At 49.7% G+C, this 15,317-nt stretch overlaps 2 protein-coding genes across 2 annotated transcripts in view; one reads left to right on the top strand and one right to left on the bottom strand.

Moving 5' to 3' along the window:
* The window catches only part of Col4a2 (collagen type IV alpha 2 chain), a 135,849-nt gene extending 135,171 nt beyond the window's left edge, over nt 1-678 (bottom strand). Inside the window, exons 1-2 of the mRNA NM_001427256.1 lie at nt 442-678; nt 48-136 (exon numbers count right to left, since the gene is read on the bottom strand). Of these exons, the coding sequence (NP_001414185.1) occupies nt 48-91 (44 nt within the window). The 5' untranslated portion in view covers nt 92-136; nt 442-678. The remainder of the gene's footprint in view (nt 1-47; nt 137-441) is intronic.
* Nucleotides 679-754: 76 nt separating this feature from the next.
* Col4a1 (collagen type IV alpha 1 chain) overlaps nt 755-15,317 on the top strand; it is a 110,886-nt gene continuing 96,323 nt past the window's right edge. The window contains exon 1 of the mRNA NM_001135009.1: nt 755-1,040. Coding sequence (NP_001128481.1) covers nt 957-1,040 — 84 coding nt within the window. The 5' untranslated portion in view covers nt 755-956. The remainder of the gene's footprint in view (nt 1,041-15,317) is intronic.

Consider the following 15,317-nt stretch of genomic DNA (forward strand, 5'->3'; position numbering starts at 1 on the left):
CATTCAAAGTCCCCTGCGCCTAGGAGACCAGGCAGAAGGCGACTTACCCTCTCAGGGGAAGACCAGAGGCTGAGAACCGCACTCGGTCCATGATCCCAGTCTTTCAGCTCTAGGCTCGGCTCGATCCCTTCCTAACCTGGAGGCAAGAGACAAAGAGGGTTAGCAAGGGTTGCAGGCAGAGAGAGCATTATCATCGCAGCACCCTGACTCCGCAGTAATGTCCCTCGTTTCCTTGCGGAGTGACCAAAGTTCTGTTCCACTAGGAGACAGAAAAAGGGAGACTCTTCTCCGTAGGCCCTGCCTGGAGCTGTTCAGCCCATGCAGCGCGATCCTGATTCCTCCAGCTCCGATCCAACCGAGCGCTCCGCCTTAGCCTGCCCCAGCGCTACAAGTCCGCGACTTGGGGCCTGGCTCTCGGCGCCTCCCGGGGGTCTCTCTCACCTCGGGGTCAGGAGCTGCTGCCGGCGCTCATGGGCCCCTGCTGAAGCGTTGGCTCGCGACACACTGGCGGCCAGGCCTGCCTGGCTCCGCTTGGTGGGCGCCGGATTCCCGGCCCCGGCGTGCCTTGCCGGTGCTTGCCCGGGATTGGCGAGCCAAGGGGCTCGTGGAATCGGGGCGCGGGAAGAGCTGGGTGCGGAGCGCAGAGCCCCGGCGTTCGGACTCCCTGCGACACCAAGTCCCGAGCCGCGCGCAGCCTCCGCCTCTTACCCGCGCCGCAGGGTCCTCCCCTTGGAGACGCCGCCCGCGCACTGCGGAGGGGAGGGGGCAGCGCCAACAAATTGGGGAGCTCCTCGGGCGGCGCGCTCAGGTCTCTGCTCAGAGCCACCGCACCCGGGACGGTGAGCAGGGCTCACGCCCGGGCCCTCCGAGACTGAGCACCTCGCCGCGGCCCACGGGAGACGGGCTGCAGTTCCCCGCCGTCTCTGTTGGTCCCCCGCCGCCCCGGGCGCGCCACCATGGGGCCCCGGCTCAGCGTCTGGCTTCTGCTGCCGCTCGCCGCCCTTCTGCTCCACGAGGAGCGCAGCCGGGCCGCTGCGAAGGTGAGTCCCCTTCGGGCTGCGCTCCCCAACCTCCTTCCTTGCACCTCCGGCGCCCCGCGAGGCCTCTTTGTCCAGCGCCTGGCGCGGTCAAGCCGCCCGGCCCTCGAGGGTGTCGCCGGTGGCACGGCCAGGTGCACTCTTCCACAGGCTCTCCCGCTCGTGGTCCCTGTGGGCTGCGATCGCACATCCATTACGGAACCTCCTTTGTTACGGGCTGGGTGAGGGAGACTTAGGAAGGGACTGAAGCTTAGCGCGTACCGTGGCCGGGGTGAGGGTACCAGGGAGCCAGTGAGATTTGAACTCTCATAGCCAAGGCGCTCGGCGGCGGGGCGCGCGAGTGGGTCGGGGCTGGAAGGGTGGCCAGGCACACCCCACGCCACTCAGAGTCCCACACACATGTGCAGGGGAGATCGCTTTGGGTGTGTTTCTGGTTGTTTGGAGACCGTGATGGTTGAGGCCGAACAGCTTTGGGCCGTTTGCCTGGAAACATCTGTATTTTTGCTTTCCCACGACTTTGTGTAGCCTACGGCACGCTTGAGAACAGACGCGGGCTCTTCTCCGCATCCTAAAAGTCTCTGCCTCTACTCTTGCCTTTTATGAGTGTGTGCCTGAAAATTATAACCACATTTAGACTTGAGTGTGAAACCAAAGCGAAACTCCATCGCATTGTTCCCTGCGCAAATTGTTTTTTTAAAGTTTTTGTTTCCTCTGGTGCTGTGCTTAGCCAGGAGGGCGCTGGGAGATGTTTGCAAGAGCCAGACTTCCAGCTCTGGAGGAACCCGGCCAGACTTTCTGCCTTGGCCTCTAGAGAATACACTTCAGCTGCTGCTGCTGTGACAGCCATACAGGCCCAAAGGCCACAAGGTGTGGCCTCTCAAGAGTTTGCCTTCCCCCTCAAATGCTTAAAAAAAAAAAAAGATGTTTGCTGCTTTGCGGCGCTTCTAATTTTTTTTTAAGAAGAAACTGTTTGTTAATTGTGCATTTTCTTTCCATTTTAAGAATTTCCCATCTTTCCTGTAGGAGCGATACTGATCAGCTATGCTATAAATTATTAACTGTTACATACTAGAATAAACTGGTAACGTTACTAGGGGGTTTCTTAATTGAGTTTTGCCTCCCTGGTGGCAGCTTCTTCATTGGTTACTGAAGAAGGATGATTACATCAGCAACCAACTTCAGAGAATTCCTCCTCTCCCCTTCACCACAGGTAGCTGTTTAAATACCCATTCTCTTGCTGAGGGCAGTTTCTCCAAAGATTGGGCTTGCTGGGCTGGACCTGCTGGTGGTGCAGGCCTGTAGTCCTTGCTTCTTGGAGACTGAAGCAGAATGATCTCAAGTCCAAGGCTAGCCTGGGCAACAGAATGAGTTCAATGCTAACCCAGGCAACTTATGGAGACCCCCCCCCCAATAAAAAAAAGTAAAAAGAGGCCAATGGGTGAAGCTCCACGGTGAAGTGCTTGCCTAGCATTGGCGCAGCCTGGGTTCAGACCCCAGAGTGGAAAATATTAACCAAAAGATCTAGGACTTCTAAGGGGACCAGGGCAGGTCAATGTGATGGAAAAGCACGAGCCACTGTTTGGACTTCGGTTCTCCTGAACGATTGTGTTAGCAAAACTAACTGTGAGATCTCACATCCAGACACTAAGGACTTTAAACAGATGAGTCAGCCACACAAACTCCCGATCTTACTTGAAAAAAATCAAACCAACTAGTGTTGAGGCTTGACATTTATTTATTTCCTATTAACCGTCCTATAAGACCAACTACATTCCTGGATACCGGCTCTGTACTGTTCCTCAAGCTGTCTTATCTTCAGCAATTTGGCCTGTGGGTACCCTAAAGCCTTACCTTGGTAAGACATTTACCCTGGATTAGCAATCCTGTGAATGTGCCTATGACCTTAGGTGTACAAGAAGACCTGTTTAAAAACAATATCCCCCTCCTTTAGAAATTCTGTCCTAACCATGGTATCAATAGCATTTTGCCCAGCTCCCTTTAAAACTAGCTGTTAGAGATACCACAGCAACGGAGTAGCCTCCACCATAGTGTCCAAGTCAAACATACTCTAAGCATAACATTTAGATGGTAAGATGCAGCAGGTCTGCTTGGTGATGAGCCCTGGGTCATGTATACGCTGGGCAAGCTATTGATGCCCATCACACTACTTTTCTGGGTCTGAGATGTGAACTTTCCCCCAAGTGTGGCCATGCCTGCACTGAAGTCTTGCTGTCTCCTGAACATTAGTCACGTCTCCAGGGACTGAATGACCAAAGAGTTCATACGGAGAAGGGAGACTCTCTTCCCATGCTAGTCTGGGCGGCTCTCCTCGAGTCTGTATCTAGATGAGAAGGCTGGTTTCCTATGTAACCCCAACAAGGCACATTGGGTGTGGGGTGTTACTGAGGATGGTCCCCAGTACACTCTCTCTCTCTCTCTCTCTCTCTCTCTCTCTCTCTCTCTCTCTCTCTCTCTCTCTTTCCTACAAGGAACAGGACTGGGAAAGGCAAGGGCTTCTGAAATCAGGTCTGTCTGTGCACTGGCTATGTGTGTACCAGACTGGGATCCGCCAAAGTGCTGACTGACACTTTGAATTACTGAGTGTACACTGCCTGAGTGAATTCAGGGATAAGGGGTTCACCTTTGCTTTTATTGGGCAGATATTTAGAGTGCTTTTGAACCCTGTGCCTCAGTTTCCCCTGCAGTCACACTCGACCCTTCCTTATATGTACTTTTTTGCTCTTCCTTTATTTCACAAATGCACTTGGAACGCCCACTTCCTGTCCTGTCCCAGGCAGGAGCTGGCCACAAGGCAGGTCCCAGGGAGTAACATACAATCTTGGCCCGAGGACACAGACTGATGAGAAAACACTGGCGATCAGACAGTGTCACAACCAGGGGCCTCAAAGGCGTAGGAGAACTTGGTTTAGCTTTTGGGGGGATAGGGGAAACTACGGGGAGGATGTTATCCCTAAAACCTGGGGGCTAGAATAGAAGCCCCTGGCTGTTAGGGACACTGCCCCGCAGCAGAATGCAGGATGACATTTCCTGGCATCTGTCAATCTTAAGGGGGTCTTTGCATTCTACAATAACCTTGAAATCTCTCCTTGGAGCTGTTGGCGTGTCTGACCTTTGGCTTTACAAAGCCTAAGAGAAGTTAAAGGACAAGGTTTACGCCATCAGAGATAAGGAGTGCCCAGCCCAGTGTGTGACCCTATCTCCTCTCTCCAGGTGGGACATCTCCTGGGAGTGGGGGGAGGTTGGAAAGTTAAGCAAGAATGAACTAGTCAAGATAGGAGTGACTGCAGGACCCAGAAAAATCTGTGTGGATTTGGGCAAGGGCAGGAGGGACCTCACGGACCCCCTCATTATTCATTAACAACAGTGGGCATACTCCTGAGAATGAAGGGAGGGGCTAACAAGCTGGGTTATTTAGTGAAGAACTGGTAAAGGTTTTACCAACAATGGAACCCGGGAGTCACGCAGGACCAAACGGTCCTTTGGAGATATGGGCAGGGCTTCATGAATTGACCCAGCTCGAATCTCTGCTAGGGTGAATTGCACGATGCACGCTCGAGACTGCACAACTCGGAACAGCGATTGTTCCCAACTTTGGAAACAGATTAACCTCCTTAAAGTGTCTCTCAAGTGGGTTTGGCATTTGGAACCCCTGGATAAAGTAAGCAAAAACAACAATAGAAGGGCTAAGGCAGGATCTTGGTGCATTGTCCTTCCCGGCCAGCAAATATGTGAGCTACAGAACAATACCAAGGACCTTGTCAGCCATTGTCCAGCACACAATGAAAGGTCAAAATCAGAACAGGGTTGTCGGGAATTCCTTCTGAGGTTTGAACTCTAGGATTCCTTTGGGGTTAATGTTTGGCAGTCTGTCACTCAGGGGCTTGGTCCACCCTGTGCTCTCCGCCATTGTTCTCGTAGCTTAGTCCTGACGTGCAAGGCTGTCTGCTGCCCCTTGCTTCCTGTCTCAGCCCCACTGGGCATGCCTCTGGAACAGGCCTCTGCTTTCTTCTCTTCTCAGCTCTCTTCCCGGGCATCTGCTCCCCGCATTCTGCACCACCCCTGCCCATGGACATTTTTAAGCCTATGGCTCACCCTGGCTGTCCCCATTTGATTTCAAACTTCTGCAGAGCTGGACTTCTCAGCTTCTCATACCCATGCCTGACCTTCCGATGCCCCACCTTCTGTGTGGTTATTTCCTAATAACTGGGATGATGAATGGCTCTGGAGCTGGGTCCTTCACTCCTGTCTCCCCTGAGGGTTGGAGTCACCCTAGGCCCTGCTCTCAGTAGGATCACCTTCATCACTCCCTGCTCTGCCCTTCTTCCTTGCTCTCTAACACTTCTGCAGCGTGGGGCTAGTGGTCTTCTCATCATGTGCACACCCTGCTTGGCTCTGCAGACCCTTTTAGTATGGGTGTGTGGATCGCACAGGCATCATCCTCACATCCCGACACCCTACAGCCGGTTTATTTCTGATGCTCCCACACCTGCAGCGTGCCTGTCTTCCTTTAGCCTTCTGCAATCTTCTGAGCTTCCTAGAGTTAGGGTGTGGTATAGGATTTAACAGTTCACCATAACAAGAACCATTACTATTCAAGCCCCCTCACCCCAGCAAGTAAGGTGAGGATAATCGCACCTTACAGAGGTCTGTGCTTTGCAGGGGAGCTGTGAGGTAAGTGAACAAACGCCAAGAAAGGCAGGCTCTCCTCCACCACACATAGTTTGTTATGGCGTCATCTTTGGGAGCTTTGGTCTGACATCCCTGCCAATTGTAAGATGCCTAAGGCCACATCTCTTTAAAGCACCTTGACTATGCTAGGGAGAGAGCCTGGCCCATAGGTGGAGGCACGAATTAATCACGGGTAATTAATTGGTCCTGATGTTTCCAGGCTCTTCCCTCATCTTCCCCAGGGAGTCCTGGTGGGGCTGTGTACTGGCTCCTGGAAACTATGTCACAGTGTCCATCCTGTGGCATTATTAGAGAACACATAGGAAAACAATGGCCCAGGAAGGTGTTTCCCCTGAATTTGGAATCCTGAGCAGATCTTCCTGCACAGACTAAACACGACATGGAAACACACACGGTACTGACCTCCCTATGTAAATAGTTTATCCGTGGCTTAGTAATGTTCATTTCGGAAGCCCGGCTAGGTTTGGTTTTTACACCACACACTATAAGCTTACTTCATGTTATCTGGGTTTTAAATCTCTCATGGTGTGTGGTAAGAAGTGAGTGCAGTGCCTGAGGCAGATGTAGGAGATACACCTCACCTGCCACAGGGGCCCCAGTGTGCTGCACCACCACCTGCTAAGGTGCGTCTTCCCCCTGTTGCCCATGTAATCCATTCTTTTGGGAAGACTGCTATTCGCAAGTCCATATTTTGTTGTATTTGTTCAAGAGACAGCGGGAGACACAGGCTGGGAACTGAGGGAAGCAGTTGTTCCATTTCATTTGCCCAACACAACAGCTGGGAAGCCATTTGCCCAACACACCGTATAGATGGGAAACTATCTGTGTGATTATTCATTCCCGTGAGATTTACCTGATTGGAATTGGACACTGCTCAACACACTTTATTTTTTTTATTTTATGTTTGTTTGCTTGTTTTTGTTTTGAGACTTTGTTTCTCCGTGTATCCCTCGCTGTTCTAGAACTAGCCTAGCTCTGTAGACCTGGCTGGCTTTGAACTCACAGAGATCTGCCTGCCTCTGTCTCCTGAGTGCTGGAATTAAAGGCCTGAGCCATCATGCCCAGCAACTCAGCACAATTTCTAGAGGAGCTGAATTCCTCCTGCATTTGATATTTAATTAAAATGGCTTAATGGTTCTGTTGTTAAATTTCTACTTTATAGAGCAAAGACTTGCTTTTATAGAGATACAGGAAACTCAATCTTCCCAAGACATGCCAAATCGACCCAAGCACAAGTGAGAGTCATCTGAAGGGAGGGACCTCAATTGGGAAAATGACCCCATAAGACCCAGCTGTAGGGCATTTTCTTAATTGGTAATTGATGGCCCAACCCATTGTGAGTGGTGCCATCTCTGGGCTGGTTGTCCTGGGTTCTATGAGAAAGCAGCTCCCTGGCTCTCCCATGGCCTCTGTAACAGCTCCTGCCTCCCCGTGCCTGCCCTGTTTGAGTTCCTGCCCTGATTTCTTTCAGTGATGAACAGTGATGCGGAAGTGTAAGCCAAGTAAACCCTTTCCTCCCCAGGTTGTTTTTGGTCATGGAGTTTCATGGCAGCAAGAGACAGCCTGACTAAGACAGCCAGTCATTCTCCTCCTGGCAACAATGACAATTCCTGGGCACTAGCAACCATGTATCTTCTGAAGGATAAGCTTTGCCTACCACTCCACTTTCTAGGCCAATTCTCACTTCCTGTTTAAGCAGGTGACGGGTAAACCTAACGGTAACTATTGTGACATTTCTTCCTGTGTTTATCTTACAGATATCAACATCCATATATAATCCAGTTGGTGAAGGGTTGGGCTACTATGTAGCTTTCTAGTATCTTTTTATGTTCAGGCAATTATGTTTCCTCATTAGCACTTAAGTTTCAAAGAAGGATTAAAAAAAAAATACCTGTTGGGTGCAGTACCTAGGGGCTAGAGGAGTTTGACCTTTGGAGTTGGAGTTACGAGCCACCTGATATGGTGTTAGGAACTAAACTCAGGTCCTCTGAAAGGGCAGGGAGCACCCTTAGCTATCCGGCCATCTCTCCAGCCCCCTAATTAGCCCTTAAGTTTTGAGCTACATCTTCAGCTTTCCTGTGGAACACAATAGTATCTCAATTTGCAGAGCTGTCACCTGAGTGAGTACTTTGCATATGCTAGGACCACCATGCCTCTGAATCAGGGCTTAATGGCTGGCGATGGTGTCATTATTACTATGGTAGTATGTGGGGTTTCAGTAGGTCCATTACTATAACAGTCCCTTGGAAAATCTGTAACTTGGGAACTTAGCTAGAACTCAATGTATATATGCCAGAGGAGAAGGTTGGCCTCAATTCCCGTGACCTAAGCTCAAGCAGACAGAAGAAAAGCCTGTTTCTCTAATAAGTGAATGCTAGGAAATCAGATGCAAGCACGTAACTTTGGAAAGACAATGGGACACATCTTGGGAGGAAGGGACTAAGGATCTGCCTTGTCCTGCTGGGGGGCACATGTTGGCACACAGGCTCTGGCCTCCTCGTGAGTGAAAGCAGTGACCCTGTTGATGAGGAGAAAATGAGCTACTGTTTGCAAAGCATTTCTGCAGTGCTCACTTAGTGCCAAGCAACACTGGTTCAATGAAAAGCGAACTCAAAGGGGTAAATAGCCAAGGCATGACATCACCGGGCAGGTGGGGCTGGAGGAGATCGATTGGATCATTACATAAGCACCGTGAAGCTCATACCAGCATCAGCACCACCAAGGTATAGAGGATACACCCAAAGGTTCTGGAACAGCTGTGTGGGGTGCACTGGAGGTTCTAAATTTCTAGCAGGGAATGTTACTGGTCTAGAGAACCAGGTTCTAGCTGTTCTCTTTACTTTTCCTAGGTGGCAGCTTGGTGTGCTTTGGCTGGCAGCCCAATGGCATCAGCACGCCAGCATCTAGGGATCTCTGTTGACTTGCTGTTAGATTGAAGCCAAGCATCGAATGTGAAATGTCCCTTCTAATTCTTGTTATCTTGATTCTTATTGGGACCATTATTGTTGGCGACTAGCAGGTTCCTCAGAAGGTCCCAGCAACATACTTACGGTGTGTGAAGAAGCGGTTGCTGGCGAATTAATTTGCTCTGGTTCCCTGAGAACCCTTCTCCTCATGGGGAAAAGAAGGAGCTGTTTCACAGTGCTTGTCTTGAGTCTTGCCAGCTTTGGTGGTGGCATTTAGGCCACTCATGGGCTGAGGAAGGCAATGAATATTTGTGTGGAGGTCAGCCAGGGTAGAGCCCAGCTGGGGCATGTGATGACCTGCATACCGGCCCACAGCACACCACACTTTCCTTCCCTGGCCTTGGCCACCTGGTTCCCTGACTGGGAATATCTGATTTGTGTCCCATTACAACCAAACCCATTTCCTGGAGATTAAGGACCATTTGGGGTTAGTGGTTTAAAATAACTCCTAAATTTTGGTCAGGAAATGGCCTGTAAAATTAAGATGAGGTTGCCAAAGCAGGCAGGAAAATGGGTCAGTGCCGGGGGTGGTGGTGGGGGCTTGGATCATAGTTATCAGATAGTTAGTTGGTTAGTTTCTGGATCAGGTAGGTTTACTTTAAACTCAGCTCAGGATCAATGGTGATCCCGATTGGTGGGCACACTGGGTCTCATGGCATTGTTTATGCGGGTAAGTTCTTCCGACACATTCCTTGTCTAGGACTGACCACCAGCTGACACTTTAGCATGCAAGGCTGGGGCCAGACCACGAGTTTCTTATCAGCATATTCCCCAAGTCTGACCCAGCCGCTATTGGGCGCCTTCTTCATAATTAGATTTTGCTTTCCCAAATACTTGCAAATTGAAAAAAAATAGAATGATTATATTTCTTTATTCTGGAATTTTGGGCTTTTTAAATTGAGGGAAAAAACCCTTTTTAAAATAATAGTTTAGGGGCTGGGGATTTAGCTCAGTGGTAGAGCGCTTACCTAGGAAGCGCAAGGCCCTGGGTTCGGTCCCCAGCTCCGAAAAAAAGAACCAAAAAAAAAAAAATAATAGTTTAATGTTTTCTTATTGACTTTGAATCTTTTCTCTTCATGGGGCCATGGTGCTCTGAGACACACACACACGCGCGTGCACACACACACACACACACACACTTAGACACACCACACATACAAGATTAAAACAATACATTTAAAAAAGAAAATGGTCACAGCCCGGGTGCTTCCTGCCTTCTGCACTGTGGAAGCCATCTTCGACTGTGGTGGATTTCAGGTTAGAAAGTCACACGGTGGGAAATTCATAAACATGAAATCTGACACTGAAAGTAGCCATCTGCTAAAAACCCCAGACATGGGAAAGCCTCAGGAAGCCCTGTAAAAAGCCCTCCAGACAGGTCTGATTTATCTTCTTTCCTTTATTTAATTTTATGTGTATGTGTGTGTCCCTGAAGTTATATGTGTGTGTGTGTGTGTGTGTGTGTGTGATACGTGTATATATATATATATATATATATATATATATATATATATATATATATATATATATATATGTGCCCTTTGCATGCAGGAGTCTTTAGAGGTCAGATCGGGGTGTAGGACCTCCTGTAACAGAAGGTTGTGAGCTATGGTATGGGTGCTGGGAACCCAACCTGGGTCCTTTGCAAGAGCATCGAGCCATCTCCCCAGCCATCCATACATTGTTTTCCCAGAGTGCTGTCTTGTGTGGGTGAAGTGTGTTTAGGGAGAAAACTGACAACTGGGCTTCCTAAAGAGAGGCTTCTTAGTCATTACAAATTCATGTGCACATATACTGGGTGCTTTGTGTTCATATGTGCATGTGTGTAACATATATATAATATAATTATATATTATATATTAATATTTATATATATATAATGGCGTTCATGCATGCACAGCGTAGTGTTGTCCCTCTATAGATGTATCAGGCTGGGGAACAGCATAGAAGACCCGCTGTCCTTGGTGTGTTTATGGAATCAATACAAATAAACTGCTTTCTACCTTTGTCAGGTTCAATTAGACACAATTTAAAAAGGTATCCCTCTTTATGGATCCAGGAGTGTCCCAGGCTCAGAAACTCTAATTTGCTGAAGATGTATAAACGTAGGAAGAGAACCTGCGTCTTTCCCGGAAGTCTTGTCCTCGTTACGGTGCGCACCCGAAGTGGTCTTGAGACCAACAGGCATTCAGAGTTGTTCTATTTTTTTTTAAAAAAAAATTTGAAATGTCAGTAGAGTAGGAAGGAAACAGGCTAGCGTGCTATTCTACACAAAGCTAGTCATGGGAAATAGATGTAGGATAGATGAAGCCATCAGATGCAGAACTACCAGATGTAAAAACGACAGGGATCCTTCAGAAAGTATCATGCATTGAGGATGGTATGTGTCACACAGTAATAACATAAGAATGCCATCCTGTGCAGTAAGTTACAGGACTCCACACACAAGTCAGCAGGAGTGGCTTGGTGGGCGTGGGGGTTTGTGCAGGTGGGAGGGGTTTATAGATGGTGAGAAAGGAGTGCTTTCATAATCCCCAGGCACACGAACTGGGGACCTGAGGCACACGGTGGCCTCGCTGTAAAACTGCAGACTCAGAGGACCATGCATATCAGCAACCAGAGCCTGTCCCTAGCCCCACTCTGATTCATATCCATTAGAGAGCCCTGGTCACAGTTAACATGGCAGTCTTTTTCTAGGAGGCTTACAAGATCCTGGGCAAGAGGAAGAATCAAATGTGTGGCCTAGGAATGATACACTGGAGGTGGGAAGTTGTTGCTATGAAAATCATCACTGACTTCATGAGAAAAGCCAGTCGGGCTCTTTGGGGAAGGCACGGCTGCTTGTCCTAGACAGTTGTCACCCTGTGGGTAGGAGGAGTCCTTACTAACAGGAGGAGACAGAATGCAAATGTCTGCTGTGCTGCTGCCTCAGAGGGGTTATGTTTGTTATGGTAGCAAATGATGACCCTTCATGCTGTTCCTTAACTGGCTTTTCTCATCTGAAATAAAAAGCATCAGAGGGTAATGAAGGAGTAAGATGTGCTAGTGTTTCTCACCTGTCCAGATTCTTCAGAACTGTGACGCTGAGTTGGGATCACTCCATGTGAGCAGTGGCTGTGTGGGGCATCATGGACTAACTACCCAGTACATGGTAATCCCATGCGATCACAGAGGCATCTAGGAGGTCTGGAATCACACAGGCAGAGAAGGTGGCCCCAAAGTCCTGCTTTCCCAGGCCTGCTCCATGGATGGGTACCGTCTGTCCATGCACTCCTTTTGCAGTCCTGAATGTCCCCTGTACTATGACATGTTCATGGAGGGATCTCTGCTAAAGTCTTCTGCCTGTTTTCTCCCCAGGCTCAGAAGCAAAAGCCTGAGACTTGCTAAAGGAGTAAGAAGAGAAAAGATTTGGAAAAAATTTTTTTCAAAACATAAAGTAGGCTTAAAAAAAAAAGGCAGGTGGTAGTTATCTAGATCAGTCCCTTGGTGATTTCCTCCAAGCATTGGTGAGATTTCTCTGAGAAAGGGGTAGAGACACAGGCAGGGTGTTATGCCTGGATAGATGCTTGGGGACACCCAGGCAGGTAAGCAGGGGGTGATCTGGGTCCCAGGCAGGGGCCAGCAGGGTGCTTTGCCTCCGTGCTCCGGGCAGAGATAGCCCCTCTCCTCCCCTCCCTGTCCAATTCTGTGCTCATCTAAGTGTTGATATCCATTCCTTTGTGGCACCCAATGCCGTGTTCCATGGTCCAACAGCCACCTGTCACTGCAGAGACTGACAATACAGCCATGGCCATGGGCAGAACAAAAGATAGGTGCTGACCCAAACCAAACCCTCCAACGTGAGAAACTGGCCAGGGCTGTTGGAATGTAGGGTAGATGGAGGAATTGAAGGTGCCCAGCTCATGAACTGGAGGGGTCTAGGAATGGACGTTGGACAGGCACCTTCCCCCCAGGCAGCCCTCGCTGCCCCAGATGCTACTGAAAACGTTCACGCTGTACTTTGGGAGTGGAGTTGGAGTCCAAAGGGAAGTGAGCTGAGAAAGAATGCTCCCGGGGAGGCTGCCTTTTATGGGAAACTCTTGGGTAATGTAAACATGTTGTTGGTCATTAGATGTGCTGATTAAGACGGTAAATCATAAAAGAAATTATGTCTCAGACATAAACTTTAAACAGTGCAACGGCATTTTGGTGATAAAACTGAAGCCACACAGAGTGTGTCCCCCGGGGAAAACATGGGACAAAGCCTGGAGGTTGTCCCCAGGAGGTTCAAGGCTCTCAGTGCGGTCCCCAGGCTTGCGGTGTGGTCCCTGTGTACATGTGGGGGATAAATGTATCCACACATTGCCTGACCGAAGAAATTCAACTTTAACCAGGCTGTAAAAGGGAGGAAAATAATGGAATGTATGCAGCAGCGTGTAAAAATTATTGAGTGTGAAATAGGACCGCCCTGCTTAGAGAGACATCAGATTGCTCTCGAAGGGAGCCAAACGCTTGGAGTGTAGCTAGCGCTCAGCTTGGGGGGAAGGGAGAACTGAGGAAGCTGAGATTAGCTTTGTTCAGAGCCATGACAGCCATGACTGCTTCTGGGCCAGCCCCTTTATGTCATCCTCTCCTTTCAAGGTCAGAACTCTTTAATCCCTTTCCTGGGGGGGGGCCTTGAAACACCTGTTGGCCTTTATTGATGCAGAGAACATGTCCGCTGCTCTGGCATCTGGCATGTGGGGTGCAGGGGCCACATTTTCTGTGGAAGATAGAGGAAGATGCGGGTGGTGGCTGGCCGTGGTCCCTAAAGGGGCAGCCTGTGGCATCATGGGTATCTGGTGTCTCTGGACTGCTCTAGCTTTTCAGCAGACAGATCTTTTGCCTCCTAAGGATGGCTGCAATTATGTCTTAGGTCTGGAACACAGATGTGCAGCAGCACAGCGCACGAGGAGACAGGAAGTGCCCACAGTGCGGGAATGATTAACACTTGGGGAGAGCTAGCTAGTCAGTCTTCTTTGACGGGAGACTGAGAAATTGGTGGATACAAGGCCCATAGGTGCTTCCTGAGAGAGGATAAGGCCGGCAGCAGGGAGATTTATAGGGCATCGTCTTCTCAGGTGAGGGTCCTGGGTGGTGAATGAGTCCAGACCATGGAGAACATGATATAGTGGTCCTGAGCCTCTCACCTTGTGGGGGACTCTCTGTCACTTCCCTGTCTCTTTGCTAATGACTCTAGTCCTTTACTTCTGGGCCAAGATGGGGGTCATTCAGACGCCATCTTTGAGGCTAGAAAATTCTCCCCAGTGTACCCCTGGAGTCGAGGGCTGGCTGAGCAAAAGACTTGCCCAGGGCTTTAGACAAGAGCCAGTAGCGGGCAGGGAGGGAGGGAGGGAGGGAGGAACAGAGGGACGGAGGGAGGGAGGGAGGGAGGGAGGGAGGGAGGGAGGGAGGGAGGGAGAGAGAGAGAGAGAGAGGGAGAGAGAGAGAGAGAGAGAGAGAGAGGGGGAGAGGGGAGAGAGGAGATTATCTATCTATCTATCTATCTATCTATCTATCTATCTATCTATCTATCTATCTATCTATCTATCTATCGAGAGGTTGAGAAGCCAGGATAAGATATTCTCTGTAGTTAGTCTTGTTCTTTTGGGGGCCTCACATATCCCAGGTTGGCCCAGAATTACCAGATCTCCTGCCTCTACCTCCTAAATGCTGGGCAGACAGGCAACCACCACCACACCCTGGGTTGACTTCTACATTCTTGTGATTCTGTTTTTTATTTGTCCAAGAAAAACACATTTGGTATAAAAAAAGTCCAGAAGAATAGGTGCAGTGAGGACCAGCCTGAAGCGGCACTACCTATGGCTGGGAAAGGCTTAGCTTTCGGTGGCCAGAGGTGAAATTCTCTACCTCTTGAGCCCTTTTTTTTTCTTTCCCAAGGTGGCGACAGCACAGTCTCCTATGTGTTTGACTTTCTGGATCCTCGTGCGTGAGCCCATCTGTGCAGCAGGTTTCTCCAGCCCCTGCTGACCCACTAAGTGGAAACTTTGCATTTCCTGTAACTCTGGGGTTGCAGCTCCTGGTTAGCTCCTTAGAGGAAGTGTTGTTCCTTCCCTATGCTCTTCCTGCCCATAAATAGCTTGGAAGCCCTGTGGGATTTGAGGAAGCCATGTTTCGCCCCCCTGTCCTTGAGCCTTAGCAGGCAAGGCGTTCCTGGGCAAGGCCACTCTGCCACGTGGTCCTCACCAATGGGACACACTGCTTCACAATCCAGTTACCTCTCAGGAGACCCAGCCGCCAGCTCCCTGGTCACATGCTCCAGCTGTGTGGAAAGGCAGGTGGGGAGCTAGGCTCTGGTTCGGGCTTGGGCCTGGCTTGCTCTGAGAGTAAACCAGGAACTTGAGAGATAGGGTATTAATAGGACTGGAAGTGCAGCAGACAAAGGGCTGGGGGAATATTTAGATTTGCAACCTCGTCTTAACAGTTTAGAGGGACTATATCCCACTAGGCTGGCCTTGGGCTCTGGGTGGGGACCTTGAAGTCGGGGGCAGAGACCGCCTGCTGTCTGGCTTTTGGAATTCTGAGGTGTTACTGGAGCTTATGAGAGAGCTGCTACCATTGTTGA

This window comes from Rattus norvegicus, chromosome 16, assembly GCF_036323735.1.
Source record: "Rattus norvegicus strain BN/NHsdMcwi chromosome 16, GRCr8, whole genome shotgun sequence".
In the NCBI taxonomy this organism is placed as follows: domain Eukaryota; kingdom Metazoa; phylum Chordata; class Mammalia; order Rodentia; family Muridae; genus Rattus; species Rattus norvegicus.